Source organism: Ctenocephalides felis, unplaced genomic scaffold (assembly GCF_003426905.1).
Source record: "Ctenocephalides felis isolate EL2017-DRISC unplaced genomic scaffold, ASM342690v1 CF-g0.4_SCAFFOLD_03570, whole genome shotgun sequence".
NCBI classification, from domain to species: Eukaryota; Metazoa; Arthropoda; class Insecta; order Siphonaptera; family Pulicidae; genus Ctenocephalides; species Ctenocephalides felis.
The window spans coordinates 4997974-5015512 of NW_020539724.1; the positions used below are offsets into that span (position 1 = coordinate 4997974).

The 17539-nt window shown below is 27.0% G+C and overlaps 2 protein-coding genes across 2 annotated transcripts; both read left to right on the forward strand.

Annotated features, from left to right (window-relative positions):
* The first annotated feature begins 71 nt into the window (after positions 1 to 71).
* LOC113383123 (nose resistant to fluoxetine protein 6-like) lies at positions 72 to 3858 on the forward strand. Its single transcript, XM_026621375.1, has 9 exons — positions 72 to 101; positions 180 to 391; positions 451 to 780; positions 1584 to 1771; positions 1845 to 1977; positions 2315 to 2504; positions 3346 to 3488; positions 3564 to 3672; positions 3764 to 3858. Exons 1-9 carry the CDS (start codon positions 98 to 100, stop codon positions 3856 to 3858), a joined length of 1404 nt encoding a protein of 467 aa, XP_026477160.1. The 5' UTR covers positions 72 to 97.
* Positions 3859 to 13399: 9541 nt separating this feature from the next.
* Positions 13400 to 15583, forward strand: LOC113383124. The gene is made up of 4 exons (XM_026621376.1): positions 13400 to 13482; positions 14660 to 14824; positions 15260 to 15379; positions 15447 to 15583. Exons 2-4 carry the CDS (start codon positions 14680 to 14682, stop codon positions 15581 to 15583), a joined length of 402 nt encoding a protein of 133 aa, XP_026477161.1. The 5' UTR covers positions 13400 to 13482; positions 14660 to 14679.
* The last annotated feature ends 1956 nt before the right edge of the window (positions 15584 to 17539 follow it).

The window sequence follows — 17539 nt, forward strand, 5'->3', positions numbered from 1 at the left end:
CATATGGCACAAATTTCAATATATTTTTCTATATTTCAGATTGTTGTTCTCGTTATTTGGAATCCTCCTATTGTCCAGCACGTTGTACGACTTATTGATGGGTAAATACTATATATTCATCATATTCGATTTTAAGACAAATTCTTCTACTAGCGTTTATATTAAATATCCTATTTCAGATTCTTCAAGAAAAAAACCCTTACTGACTGCATTTTCTGTATATACAAATGCAAATCGTTTATTAACTATCCATCCACCAAATAAATCAGCTGATGAAATAAGTTGTGTCCATGGAATCCGAGCTTTGAGTATCTTCTGGGTTGTTTTGGGGCACCGATTTAGTGTTGCTATAATGGGACCCACCATGAATACTACTTATGTATTTACCAAGGTAAAATTACCTATTCCTTTAATAATCAATTTAAATTAATTGTATTTTTTAAATTTCAGTGGGTTCAAAATATAGGTAGCACATATCTTACAGGTGCTACAGTATCTGTGGACACATTTTTCGTTATGAGTGGAATGCTTCTCACATTTATATTTTTGAAGCAAATGAGAACATCTACTGATTTTAAACCTGCCATGTTTTATTTGCATCGATTTCTACGTCTCACTCCGGCCCTGGCGGCCGTTGTTCTTTTTGAGGCAACTTTGTTAATAAGAATGCGAGATGGTCCATTGTGGGAAACTAATTTGAAAGCATTGAAAAGTACTTGTGAAAAAGCTTGGTGGCAAACATTATTGTATATACAGAATTATTATAACCCTGATGGCATCGTAAGTTAATATTTTTTTTATCAAATTTATTGTTTTTATCGACTAGCATTATGTATAAATTATTGTAATAGTATTTTTGTATCAGCAACATTTGAATTGAATTTATTTAAAAAATCCAGTTAGAATACTTAAGATATTCCAATTAGAATGCTATTGCGGCATATGATGATTTTCAGAAATAGTAAATCTTGTTTTCATTTAAATCAAATAATGAATTTAATTGATAAACAACTATTAAGATAATGATTCTTAATTTTTATTAAATTATCATTATCTCGTGAAACAAAAATTATCATATCGGACAAAAGATTAGCGCAACTATGAAAAAATGTGCGTTAATAATGAGAACGATCACTGATAAACACTGTGTGATTTGCAAATTTTACAAAAAAAACTTCCTCATGATAATATTATCACCATAATTTGAAATGTCATATTTAAACCGGGATATATAATAAAATTTCTACTTTGTGTATAAATTTACTTAACAGTGGACATCAACGGTGATCAGTACATTTTTACCAAATTGATCAGAATTATTTGAAACGTTCAAAACCCGAACAACGTAAATTTTAACTGCAATTTTATTTCACTTCATTATTCTTAAAATTTCAGGTTCATATTACTAATAATTACATTAATATATTAACCCTTTCCACTCGGATGCCGCCGCTCCGGCGACAAAATACATACAAATTTTGAAACGCCAGAGTGGAAAGGGTTAAGTTGCAACTATATATTGATTCTCATTGAAACTAGACTTAGGATATTTATAACTTCCTAAATTTATTAATTTTTTATAGTGTGTTGGCCAATCCTGGTACTTAGCTGTGGACACCCAACTTTTCTGGATGTCACCATTCATACTTCTACCTTTATGGAAATGGCCCAAAAAAACCCTAATGGCAATAGTTACGTTGATATTCACATCAGTCATAATCATAGCAATAATTTCGTACATAGATGAATATCCTGGAGGTATAATGGATCCGTGAGTAAAAATAATTTTTATAAGACAATCCTAGAAAATATTTGGAAATTCAAAAATTGATTGTCTATTTTAGGAGAGACCCTTTCATGCTGAATATGAAATATATATACATGCCGACACATACGAGATATGGGCCTTGGTTGGTTGGTGTTTTACTCGGGTACTTTTTGCATAGAACTAAGGAAGTTAGGCTTGATATGAATAAGGTAAGTAATAATTGTAGATTTTTTTACTTGTATTTTGTTGATGGATCCCATCGTGGTGTTATAGTTAAAATCGAAGGCTAGCAATCCCAAGTCCCGGGTTCGATCTCAACCTCAGCTTTCAAGCATGAGTATGATACCAATTTTCACTTGAGATCAATTATGATGATCAATTTGATATTTATCTGAAAAGATCCTATCAAAAAGAATATCTGCAAAGGCTGCAGTTACCAAATCAAGACTCTTGCACTTAATGATCTTCCATTAATTTGGAATTAGTGAACATCTTATTTTCCTGATATTGCTGGAATATTAAAATTTCAAGTATTTTTTTTTCCAGTATGTAGTTGGATTCACGTGGGCAGCTGTATTAGCAACATTGCTTGCTGTAGTATTAGGTGCACATCCCTTCTATAAATTAGATGGAAGTTCTACTTTGAGCCAAAATGTGGCATTTCTTTCCTTGCACAGATTGGCTTGGGGAATCTGTATTGCTTGGATAGTGTTTGCTTGCAAAAATGGATATGGAGGTAATAAAGGATACATATACAGAATACATATTTATAATATAAAAAAAATGTAATTGTGATATATGATTAATATGAGATCAATATTTGATCAGTATATAAATAATCAATACGACAGAGAGCAGCCCATAATACTATACCATAATACCCCAAATTAAAAACTCTTCGAAGAATAAACTGCACTTGATGTTAATCACGTTTAGTTAATAATTAGTATATAGGAAACGCACTGTGGAAATTACTTGCCCTATTTACGAATGCAATCTGCAAAAGATAACGACAGTTTTTTTTTAAATGTTAAATTTATATGAAGAATTTTTTCAAAATATTGACAACCATTCTGAATTTGTGAATGCAATCTTTCTTATCTGATTTTATCATACATCAATCATTTTTAGTATCATTAGACACATAAGCAATAGGCGAAAATATGCATTCTACACACTTTTTTTATTAATATTATGGAAATAATGTCAGGCCTATTAGATAAATCTAATAATGAAATATCATAAAATACAGATGGATTAACAATTGGGTTACCATCTAATGAAATCTAAGTAAGGAGAAGTTTGTGCTCAACAGCTTATAGGACTTGAAGTTTTGATTGCTGTTGAAAATTATAATTTTTTTTTATTGAAATGCTGTATGCTTCAAATCAATTTTCTAAAGTGCTTAATTTTATTACCATCCCTTCAATATTCTACATTAATCTTCAACCAATAGATAAAACCGCCTGCTAATCATCAACAAGTATGCCAATCACCTGCTAACTACATAAAATACATAAGCCAATTTTAATTTTTTATATGCTACATTGGATTAATCTATAATTTTAATTATTTAGGTCCTATCAACTGGTTCCTATCACTAGGATTTTGGCAACCGATAAGCAGACTATCATATTCCCTATATCTTGTGCATATGGATGTTCAAATGATCATATGGATGGCTACAAGAACTAATTTAAACTTTTCGGATGCAGACTTGGTAAAATAATTTATTTAGATTTTATCACTTGATTTGGTGACACAATAAATTTAACAGTATTTTTTTAAATTTCAGTTTATAATTTTTGCAAGTGATATAACTTTAGGATTGGCAGTTGCCTTGGTTTGGTCATTGACGTTCGAATCGCCAATATTGATTTTAGAGAAACAATTATTAGGCAGAGGTAATAATGATAAAGTATAATTTTCATTAAAAATATACGAGATTTTACTATATATTATTATAACCTTTCATAAATTTTTTCCCTTAATTAGGCGGAAAAAGAGAAGCAGTGCAAACGCGCCATGTCGAAAATGGTTATGAAAATTCTGTTTATAGTAACAAAGATCAAAGAGCTATATTTAGTTGATTAAGGTATCATCATTGTAATAATTAGAATACTTTTAAATTTAAGATTATTTAACTATTATTATATTTAACATAAAAAATTATATTATATTTATTATTATATTATTGTACCAATAATGTATTGATAAGTTGAGTTAAGGTATTAACTCGTTAAGTAGTACAAGACAATTTAGAATAAGATCATTATTATTATCACGATAATGTTCATTTTTATACAAAATATATTTAAATAGCAAATTTATATTAATGAATTAATTTTATATAAATATTTTTTTTATTTTTTCATTATTTTTGAAGAGCAATCAGACGTTAATAGTTCTATGAGGTGTTGAGATAAACCTTCTCCTAAATGATCTTGCTAAACTGTGAATATATTCAATATATTTAAGTACATAAATCTAATATAAACCAAGAAATAAAATGTAATAATTGTTTTACCACTTAAGAAAAATACAGAATTCTTATAAAAATAAGTTAATATGAACTCCATTAAGTACTCGAATAAAACAGTTGATAACAGTGGAAACTCTTTTCCAAACAAAAAAAATCTAATAAAAATTACACTAGAGCAATTATTACTATATTGTTTTATTACGATCTTTAACATGAAAAACCTTCTTCGTCATAAAACCAATCTCGTAATTTTCTAATTGCAATGTGATGCAATAAAATTCTATGCAAGTTTATTATATAACCAATAATTGCTAAGAAAAAAATAATGATTTATTTAGAGGATATTTTTTATATAAAATAAATTATTTTAGAGACGTAAAATAAAATAAACTGTTTTTGTTCAAAAATTATAAATTTAAACTAATTGGAGTATCTCAAAGAATATATCTTAAGTACAGAAGGTACCATTTAATTTTGCATCTATTAAAACAAAGTTTGCATTTATTAAAAAAAATATTTAAAATATTCCAGGTCCACCCTATATCATGAACACTCTAATATATCATATAGAATTAAAAATAATAAAAATATATCAAATATCAATAAGGGGACATCCATTAATCCCTTGATGTTGTTTGGGGGGTGGGGGGGTTTGACACAAAATCACAAAATATCACGTGGGAGAGCGGTATAGTAAGATATCACGTGTATTTATTTTTAAATGATTTTTTTTATAAAAAATCAAACATTTAAAAAAAATCAAAAATTTTACAGATTTATGAGGAAACTAAAAATACACGTGATGTTTGGTGGGGGAGGGAGGGGTAATTTTGAATATCACCATGTATCACCAAGGGGGGCGGGGGAGGTCCAAAAATCCTTAAAATCTTAAAAATTCAATAAAATTTGGAATTTATTTGCAGCCTTTACATTGTTTCTCCGATTTATTTATTATTAAATATTTTGAAGAATTTTCTATGATCACTTCCATAGCAACACGGCATTCCAAAAAACGAAACTTATATTCAAATCCCATATTAACATAAATTACAATACTGTCGCCTATATTTGCAAATGCTAATTATTCAGATTCGAAGTAAATGAATACGAATTGTGTTAAATGATTCCATTCTTATAATTTTATAAGTGTGAAATCAACTCTAATGCAAAATTTCATTGTCATTTGGAAATTGTAAATAACTACATCAGAACATATATGTGATACAACTGCGTAAATATTTATTGCATTTGTGCCATCGTGCTGACACAATAGTACTTCTCATATAATAGAAATTCACGGTATTTCAGTTATACATAAAATGTGTACGAACACCTGAAGAGTACTATTTTTCAAAAAAAAAAAAAATGCATACCGCGACTCAAAAGAAATTTTTGTATTGGCATTGCCACTTGTAACATTTTCCATTTGGGGGCACGTGAGGTTTTTAGGGGAAGGGGGGAGTTTGACAAAAATCACAAAATACCACGTGGGGGAGGGAGGGGTATTGTAAAATGATACGTGTATATTTATTTTTTACCAGAATTTTTAAAAAAAATCCAACATTTCAAAGAAATAATGAAAAAATTTACAATTATTTATACAAGAGACGGGGGGTAATTTTGAATATCACTACGTATCACCAAAGCGAGGGGGGTCCAAAAATCCTTAAAAAATCAATCACGTGAATAATGGGTGCCCCTTTTCATACCAAATACTTATATATATATATATATATAGTGATCTTTATTCAATGATTTTCCAATAAATTTTTATACATTTTAATTAGGATTTTTAATATCTTTTATTTTATTACATATTTTAATAATAATAATATTTTAATAATTATATTTCATTTTATTTCAGGTCATAACTAATTAGTGTAATTATATGCTTTCACAACTTTTTTATATTTTGTATCTCTTCTCATCAAATATTTGCATTTCTTCTGATGATTTTCAAGAAATTATTATTATATTATTCTATGAAATCCAAAATGCGTACTCGTTTATAAGTTGTTATTTCCAAATAATATTTTGTATTGTTATATATAATTATTTTCTTAGTAGTGTTAATTTATTACTATTTTTGTTTTGACATCAATTTGTATTAATTAGGAGCGATGTGTGAATTTTACACACGATAATTAGATCTTTAACATAAACAAACTCTTCTAGAAACTAATCAAATAAAAAATACTATGTGGCAGAATTTTGAAAGATTATAAATTCAGATTTGAGCCAGCCATCGTGTAATGGTGAAGGACGTGGAATAGTAAATCCCCAACCTCGGTCAGCTTGATATCAAGTAGAATAATATTAAATGTATGATTTCAAGTGAAAATAGCCTTTAGGGGTTATTTCTGGATAAAAATATAAAGTCAAAACTACTTTGAATATAGTATATCAAACCATACACCAAGATATTAAATCAATTACTGAATATATCGTTTTCCAAAAATAATTAAATATTATAGAATTACTGGTTTTTAGATTATATAAATAATTATTAAGCATGTTTCCGTTGATTTGTTATAATTTATTGAGTTTCGGCGTTTTTTGTTTTCTTATAATAAATTCTCCTAGTTTTTATTAATTTTACCTAGCAATGTCGGTACAAGCTTCTATTAAATGTCTTCACATATTTTGTATTTCAAGGCCACAGATCTATTGTCTTATAAATTATAACTAATGAAAGAAGCCCTAAACTTTTAATAAAATATTATAACTTCAATAAAATTAGAATGGCTTAATAAGATTGTTTAAGCAATGCACTTGTAAATTTTCTTTCTTCTTAATTGCCAATATATTTTTAAAGTGCAATAAAGTGCTGGTTAATAACGATAATTTATTGCTAATAGTCAATTTGATATTTATAATGAACAGTAAGTTGTATGTAGATATTTTTAACCGGTGATTGTTAATTTATTGCACGTGTTATCAAACAATTAGATAATTAGAACGTTTATGGATGAACTTTAAATTAAAATTCTATTAGTACTTTTTAATAGTTCTTAGAATAAATAATATCTCTTTATATAATTCGATAAACACAGGATTAACACAAACATTTGATTTGGTTATTAAAATTCTAATATTTCAATCAAATTGCCTAATCAGAAATAATAAACTACGTCTGTGTCAAACAATTGCAGGATTAAAAAAGTAATAAAATAAAAAATATTTCACAACTCAAGAAATAATAACAAATCTACAGAAATATGCTCCATTTGGTTTAAGATTATAAAGAATTCATTACCTATACCAGTCTATAAATCAATTAATTAAACTTATTTAATTAAATGGATCAATTGAAAAATTTCTTCTTGAAAAATTAATGTAATTTAAAAAATCAGATATTTTAAGTTTATAAAGGGTTTTCTTATACAAAGCTCCTACCAATAATATTATATGAATGAATGATATTAGATGAATGAAATAATATTAGGTGAATATATCATCATCATTAGAATTTATGTGAAAACAAACTAGCAAATAAAAGATTTTAAAAGTATAACATTTAAAATATTAGACCTTTCCACTCGAATGCCGCTACTCCGGCGGCAAAATTCACATAAATCTCCGAATTCGCGAGTGGAAAGGGTTAAAATTAATAATTGATCATCATACAATTGTATTGTGTATAATATTTGAAGTGGAAGAAACACTGGGTTTTTCTACTATTGTCATTTATTTCTCATATGCGATTTAACTATATTTTCTTTAAATTTACTAGATGTCGATTGAAGACAGTTGTAAATTATATGGTGAAATAAAAAAAACAAATAATTGTTATTTAACAAGTTGAAGTAAAATGTGCTAACAACTAATTCTACGCTTCTATTAATTAATTCTAAATTAAAATTTATGATTTACTCACATTTTCATTATAAATTCTTCGAGATCACTTTTCGCAAACTATATAAATTCTTCCACAACTTCCCAAACAAAAAACTACTAAAACGTATATCACAGCGCGTATTCACTTTCCAATAATTACCAATTCAACATTTGATTCGAAATTAGAATAAATTCGAGATTTTTACGGCTTTTGAAACACTAATATTCATTGCAGGCGGCGGAAGAGTTCTATATCTGATGATAATTTGCAAAAAATTGAATTTTTTTTTCAATAAAAAATTGAATATTTCGAACCTTCCGCCTCAAAGCAATGAATGTTTAGTGTTATGAATGACACTGATAAATGTAATAGCCAAGTGTATACTGGACAGCAAAGCAAGTGTATGGCGTTAACACAATTTTAGCGAACGTGCGATCATTCAGGGCCGTATTCATTAATGTAATATTAGATTTTTTACCTGTCCATCAAATGATTACGAATGCTATTATTGTATTTATATCACACAGGTGAACAATTCCAATTAAATATGGTAGGTTTATTTATTTTTATACATTCCAATAAGGGGACGTCCATTAATCACGTGAGCGAGTTTTTAACGATTTTTAGACCCCCCCTTGGTGATATTCAAAATCACCCCCCCTGCCCCGCCAACATCAAGTGTATTTTTAGTTAGGTGAAAAAACTGTAAAATTTTTGATTTTTTTTTTGAAAATGTTTGAACTTTAAAAAAAAAATTAGTTAAAAAATAAATACTTGCGATATCTTACTACACCCCTCTTTCGCCCACGTGATATTTTGTGATTTTTGTCAGATAATGATCAGATTTTTAGCATTTGGTAATCTAAAATAATTTTGTTTTAATAAGGTATTTTTCTTACTGTACTTTTTTACCTAGTATTGTTTCGACAAGGCAACCCAATGGTTGGCTATCTAATAGTGATGTGCATATATGTTACAGCAATGCCCCCGAAAAGTTCTTTTCACTTCAGACTATATATATATATATATATATATATATATGTATATATATATATATATATATATATCTATATCTCAACCTAATATTATGTACTGCTAGAATCTATAATAAGTACATAAATTTGCATACAATATTTGTTCAAACTATAAAAAATGTCAAGTACTGATTTTTGTACATGACCATATTCTCTAAACATAAATTAAGTGGACAACCTTGATATTGAGAATATTCACAAAAAAAAACTCTGGTCTGCGGAAAGTTTTAAATCTTCAGTTTTCTTGATTATAAATACCATTTTTTCTATCTAAACTGCATCTGGCATAGATGATAAATTCAATTTTTAATTAGAGCCCTTCGTGGTATAATGATTAATAAAGCCTTTGGTGATATAATGGGCTAGAACATAGAAGCTCCAGATTCAATATCAAACCTCCTCGATATCTAGCAGTATGATATCAAAATTTCACTTGAGAACGAAAATTATTTGCTTTATTATAGAGTGGTTGACCGCTGGGAAAAATATTAGGTTAGGATGTACGATTGCATCCACAGTAAAAAATAATAATTATAAAAAATAGTTTCAATGTTGTTCAGTACAAAATTTTTAGCTATCCATTCCAAGTCATATTCTAATATCCAAGAACAAGAAGAATCTCTAGTGTACAAAGACCCTTAAATCATCAATCTAAATTCCAATCGTGCTGCGTTTATTATGACAATAGATTAATCGTGTTTACATTTATTATCAAATGCTTTTTGTGATTATCGTTTGATATTGACATAATAAATATACAAGCTGCCTCAAATTGAAATATCGGCTATTCATCATCCAGGTACTAATTTAGTCAAAATTATACAATTTTTCCAATATCATTACCGAATTTAAATTATTGACTAGACGCAATTGTTAAATAATATTTGACTCTTTGGGAAACATCAAAAATATATATTATACCAGTTTAAAAAAAAATTATAATAAATAATTGATATAACTATATTTACGCTAATAGTTTTCGCAAAAATTTCAAGGTCCATTGTATTTTGTTGAAAATTTTCTGATTAACTTAAGATATATTTCCATGCTAATTAATATAGATAAAAATTATAATATATGTTCATTGCAATACCATAAAATACATGAAACGCTGCTTTCAATTTTAAAAGATTCTGCTTCCTCAGTTACACATAATATTTTAAGATTGAATAAATAAAATTAATAATAAATCTTGCTAAGTGTCTTCTTACACAGATTATGAATATATATTACAATATACTTAAAAAGATTATTATATAACCATATTATTACTTATGGTTAAAATAAAATAAATAAATTTATCAAAATATTGCAAATTTTTTAAGTAAAATATTTTCTTATTTTTATCTAAATCATATAAAACCGCGCAATAAAATCTTTACTTAAATCGCAAATAAATAACAATGCAACTTTTAATCTTTTAAGCTCATTACAAATCATTTAATTGACCCTAATTAAGGACATTTTCCAAATTATACAAAAATTACGCTGATATTGTGATAAGAATATTGTTTTGCTATTATCAAGATGAAGAGGAATTATGAATTATCTCGCGAATGAAAACAATGTCTTATAATTTTAAGGTCAAATAATGTGTGTACCTTTCGAATGTATTTAGAAAAAAATTGAAACACATTTTTAATTCGAATTTATGCATAATATTTTCTTAAGAACATAATCAGAGCGAGTTTAACTTTATAGTCTTGCAAACAACTTACAAACATTTGCATTAAAGAAAGCTTAAAGCAATATTATGAATTTTAATTTCTAAAGTTACTAGTTTCTTCAGCGAAATAATAATAATAAAATTATTCATAAAAGAGAAACATTATGTGCATTCATACATTTTTTAAAAATTTCCATAAAACTACACAATGCCTGGAAAGGCATTCAGTAATTCTGGTGGCCAATCTATAAAGTTAAATTTAAAAAATGTTGCCCAACGAAGTTGATCAGAGAAAAATAGGTTGCACTGTATACATCATCTTCCATCTACACAGTATCAATTTAACTAAGTTTAAATTAGTTAAACTCAAATCAATTTAAATCAAATATAACTCAGTAAATCGCACCTCCGGCGACTGTCTTAGGTCTAATCTCTTGACCACGTTAAGACTGTTAAGGATAATTAAGAAAACTTCAGATACCAAAAAGCACTTCTTGGATTTATTTATTTTTAGATATCGCAATTCTTATGCCTACTGGTTATTACATAACATAATTATCTTTTTCATCTTTTGCAAATAGATATAATACGTCGTAGCGTGTTTTTTCTACCACAATGTAGAAGTCAATGCCGTTCATTTGAATAAAATTATTGATATACAGATGGTAAATTGATTGGCAGGTTATAATTTGATTTGGTTCGTTCTAATTTGAAAAAGATACGAGCAAATTATATATCTAAAAATACATGCAAGATTTTATATATATTCTAAGTAGTTTTTTCCGACGTAGAAACATTTTTGTATTAATTAAACGGTCTACACGTCGAATTAGCCTGGTCAATTTAGACCTAAAATGAGGTAGAGGTGAAGGTAAAAAACCAGGTAGATGTGGAGGTAAAGGTAGAAGTATAAGACCAGGTAGGCAGAGATGGAGGTAGAGGTAAAGTTAAAGAAACAGGTAGAGATGGAGGTAAAGGTAAAGGTAAAAGACCAGGTAGAGCTATAGATAGAGGTAAAGGTTAAAGTAAAGGTAAAGGGCCAGGGAAAGGTAAAGAACCAGGTATGGGTAAAGAACCAGGTAAGAAACTAGGAAGAGGTAAGCGACCAGGTAAAGGTAAAGGGTCAGGTGAAGGGTCAAGTAAAGGACCAGCAAAAGAAAAGAAGGAAAATCAGGAGTATTTTGCAATACTTTCGAAACAAATTAAATAACAAGAGATTCGTAAAATAGGCCTACTGGGGAAACCACGTGAAAAACATTAAGCTCACTACTTCGTATAAGCCGTTTAAATGTACTTTTCCAAGTGATATATCTTCAAAACGGTGGCTCTGAGGCAAAAAAATATTCATACCCCTTTTGTAGATAATTTTATGCTCTACAATTCTGTCCAATTTAATTTTGCTATAAAACTGACCATTCAGGTGAAAATCTCGAAATATTCATTCTTTTTCACCTTTGACCTTGTGCCATTTTTTTAGCTCGCACCAGAACGATGGGAACTTTTGAGATTTCTTTTATAATTGTATTTTAAGCAATTTTACCAAATTACAAAGCCAAATCAAATATAAATATATAACTATAAAATATGTATTTTTATTATTATGAGTTTCCAGGTTATATTCGAGTGATGCATTTTTAATATTTTCTTAAGTAAATAATTTATAACCTAGATAAAAGTACAAGAAGCATAACCTATTTTTATACATTTCTGAAAGTTTCATTACAACGTATAAATTATACAAAAGTTATTCAGTAGACCCCAGGATTTTTTTTACGTGATATCTTTTCATTAAGTTTCATTTATCTTTTTGCGTCACGTTTAAAAGTGCAGAAGTCCAGAAGATTATAACAGAAGATAGTATAAAACCATAATGCTTTTATGATTATATTTCAAAACAATTTTATTTAGATTTAAGATAATTCGCTTTATCTGTAAAAATAGCATAAAATGCAAGTCAGTTCGCTATTAAAGATTATCTCATAGAAAATCAGAGAGCGAAGATCAAGATAATTTAGTGATGATTATTTTTTAATATATGGTGAAACGATAAATATTTTGATATAGTAATATAAACGACCACTTGAAATAAACAAATTAATTAATTTGAATGAATGAATGAATAATTAAAAAATGCATTTTTGATAACAGTATTTTAACAATACCTGAAGAAGAGTATCCACATCCCACAATGAATGAATTTTTAAAAAATAAATAAATTTTTTAAAAATGTTTGAGTGAAAGAAGGGCTTCAGTTCATAATATAAAAAATCTTTTAAAATATGCATATATAGATGCAAGTTATAGTATTTCCCAATGATGCATAAAAATACACATAAACTTAAAAACGTATATTTATACTATTTTTGCGCACAATTTCTGTTAACACAAAGACTACAAATTTCCCAGCAATATATATTCAGTTACATATATGATTTGACCGAGACCTTATCTTATCAAAATGTTATGCATTTTGCATAATTACTTAAAATGCAACGCCATATATCTTTTATGGAAGCAAGCAAATAGTATCATCGGTAAACAAATAGTGAAACTGCATGCACGCAGTAGTTATTATAAATAATATTAATAAATTATAGTTATATAGAAATATTAAGAAAATTATAAACCGAGAAACACATACTCTTGGGAATTATATAGAATTATCACAGGTTATAATTGGTACGAAAAAACAAGGTAATTTTCTGAACATTAATGTAATTTTCATTATGCAACTGCAAGAGATATTATTAAGAGTTTGTAATTACCTTTGTGTACAGTACAAGTACAGTACAATAAATGACATCAATATTTATTAATACATAATTTATTATTGAATTCGTCATTGTTATAAAAGATTTTTAAATATTTTTATTAAATTCACACAATAATTTTAAAAATTTATTGGTTTATATGTTACACTATTTTTTTAAAATAATTTTTCAAATCAATATAAATTGAATTGGTGGCTAATCGAAGTATAATTATCATCTAATAATTTTAATAATTAATTTATATCAAAACATTATTAATGTATCATTAATTGCGTCTATTAAAGTATATATTTCAATTTATATTTATTACTTGAAAAAATATATTAAATAATTTTTATTTTTTTCATGCTTATGCTTATGTTAGCCTTTCTTACATGTAATTCTTACATGCCTAATTTTGATATAAGTCTAAAAAAATAAATATCGATATTACAAATTTGACAAATTCGTTAGAAAAAAGTTATATGTAATATGTATCTAATATTTATTTATTAACAGTAAATATAAGTTTGCAGAAGTCATTAGCACAGAAGACTGTTCCATCATATTTTTTTTCCAAAAATAGAGAGTATCATAGAAACGAAATTTCAAAATGAAAATTGCACGAAATGTTTTATAAAATATACATAACAGAATTATTATTAATTATTAAGAAATAGTATAAATTATGAGTCGGAGGACGGTCCCATTTGGGGGTGTGTCCATTAATCACGTGATCAATTTTTTAGGGATTTGGATTATTTAAAATTTTGTGATATTTAAAATTATCCCCCTCCCCCTCCAAAACATCACGTGTATTTTTAGTTATGCAAAATTTTTGGAATAAATTTTTCGAATTCATGAAAAAATCGTAAAATTTTGAAATTTTTTAAATTCAGGTAAAAAATAAATACACGTGATATCTTACTAGACCCCTCCTTCCTCCATGTGATATTTGTGATTTTCTATCAAACGCAGAATAATTGATAATTTTAAAATGCAATATAAATAAATAAATTTTGTTACTTGTTTTTTGTTGCAATTTGTGTAAAATTATGTCAAATGAGTGCTTGTCCCAATAGAATAAAAATAAAGGTATAATCAATAAAGTTTTTTTGCAGATATTATTTGACTCACCAGGATGAGAAGACCTAGTTTCATCATATTACTTTTATTACTTATAATAAATAAATTATCGATATGCCAAGGAAAATCGATAATGCAGTCTCAAGCAGTTTATTACCAAAATAATCAAGGAGTGGCTGCAATTACTACAACATCCAATGGTAATAATTATAGAAAAAAAATAATTATTTGAATCAAAATGTTTTAGTAGAAATAGAATATTCTCATGTTGCATACAGAATTTATTATTCTCTATCAAAATATAATGAAATGGCAAGTTTTGTTGCAGATGTGTAGACATAGCCATAGTAATTCAATTTCAATATTCAATATTCAAATTAAATATTGACTGAGAGACGTAGAAACATATCAATGCACAAGCAAAATGTATTCACTAAATCATAATAAATTAATATGGAATGCGAAAATTACCTAATAATTAATTATTTTTAAAATATATCAAATGAATTATCAGATCAGATCGACTTACGATTAGGATAAGATTGCTCTATAATGGGTTATGATGTAATATATTGGTTTTAAATTGTTATTCTACTTTTTTGGGCAATTTTATTAAAAAATTAGAAATTTTTCAGGTACTGTAATATGTGGAGGCCTTAAATGTGTAGAAGGTAGCAAAGGCTGCAAAGTAGACATTCAGACCACATATGATAACAGATTTATTCTAACAACTCGTGAATGCTATGACATAAATGGTAAATAACTACCATATTTAACTTTAATTTTAATTATAAAATTTAACAAATAATTTTTTCCCCATAGGCAAAATTATAATGAGCGACTCCAATACAGAATTGAATCCAAACCCAAGTACTAGTTTTAAAATCACTTCTGTTTCTATGAAGATTAAGAAGAAAAAACAGCACTCACAACAGACGCAAATCGTAGTTCAAGCATAACATTTTGAAAAATTAATTTAAAAAAAATCAGTAGACAATTGCTTTTTTCTTTTATAATACCTGGCTATCTAAACGACTATTTTGCGTTTTAATTTTTTAGTGCAAACACTAGTGGTGTATGGCATCGTTTATATAAGTGTCGTGTAAAATATTTGTGTCGGTTCTCAGATTTATGCTATTGTTAGTCCGAACTATTAATATTGATACTGCCATGCTCCGTATAAATATTAAAACTTATTATTATTATTAACTTATATATAAAAATATTAGAACTTAAAAGAAGAATGAAGAAAAAAAGTGGAATAAAGCTGAAAGTTAAATAGAATTAGGAATTTCAAAAAAGAGCAAAAATTGAAGGAAATAAGGAGAAGAGAAATTAAGAAGAATATAGAATAAGATACATAAATAGATGGAAAATGATATAAAAAAAATAGAATGTAAATAAATAAGTCTTTTTCATGGAATAAGATTTGGGGATTGTCAAAATCAAACTTATGGTTGTTGATATAAGGATGATCCACAAGCGTACTTTTAAATTTTTTGTTATCTATTTTTTCGCATTATAATTCATGTTGCCTGAGTCTTTTTTCTAAGTTCTGGCAAGTCTGGCCAATATGACTAACAATAGCGTAAATCTGAGAACCGACACAAATATTTAACACGACACTTATATAAACATCATTAATAATTTATAATTTTTTCATTTATCTTATTCTCTTCAATAAATTAATGTATATTTCATATTTATCGATTTTTGTATGCGAGCGCATTCTTTTTCTTTTATGTTACCCAACCTGCCTCCGTTAGATACTTCAGATTTGTTTCGAATATTTCTGTGTCATATGTGTCTTAGCACGGTGTCAAGCATTGACTGAAACAATTGTCACTTGTCAATGCAAGGAATAGTTGGTGGTTTTTTATATTCAAAAGTTAAATATAGTTTAAAAAAACATTAAAGAATGTATCGTATATAAGTAACTGTTTTTGAAATTACACTGAAAATGAGGCACACCATGGTCTCGAAAAGTTTGTAATTATTAAATAAAGTTGTGTTAAAAATCTGAGTGTTGCTTTGTTAATATTTAACATTTAATATTCGTTCACTGATGTCACAAATTTCTATAATAATATATATATATATATATATATATATATATATAGTTATGTGTGTAAATTGGTTATTAGGGTTTTTGCAGGATTTTATGAAACAATTAGGAAGAAGGAATAACTTGACAGTTTTTAATATATTTCCATATATTTCCAAAAATTAACTGTTTGAAGTTACTGAAAATATGAAAAATATTGCACAAAAAGTTGAAATTTAATTGAAAAATATCAATGTAAGTAATTATCATAAGAATTTTATATATGCATAAATATATTTGTTTGTGTTTAACACAAGTTGTTATTTATTAACGTTGTAAAAGAAGTGCACTTTTTTGAAAAAATATTTTTTACACAATATTTTTGTATAAATGGTTAATAATTGAATTAGGGTTTTGTACAGCTTATAAAATTTTCTTTGTTATGGTATACATTAATGTATACCTTACTCAATATAATACATTCATATTTTGTTTTCAAAAATTATCGTTATCGTTTCTACGCATTTTCTTTAGTCTTTTACGTCATTTATCTTTAATAACTTTTAGACCATTTAATGTAAACGAATGTTTATTTCGGGAAATGTGTGTACAATTAACAATCTACAATATTATCTAACACGCTAACGAACTATAGCAACTTTATATACTTTAAAAACTCTTTATAAAATATATTGCCATCAAAAGTTCATTATCCATTATACTAGAGATAAGTAATGAGATGATGTTCATTTACAATTAAGTAAATAATTTTAGGTAAATGTTGTTCTGCGACCAATCACAATGCTCGAAATGACGTATGATTTTAGCGCTGGTTATGATTGGCTAGCTACTTAATGCTGTTCGTTTTTTT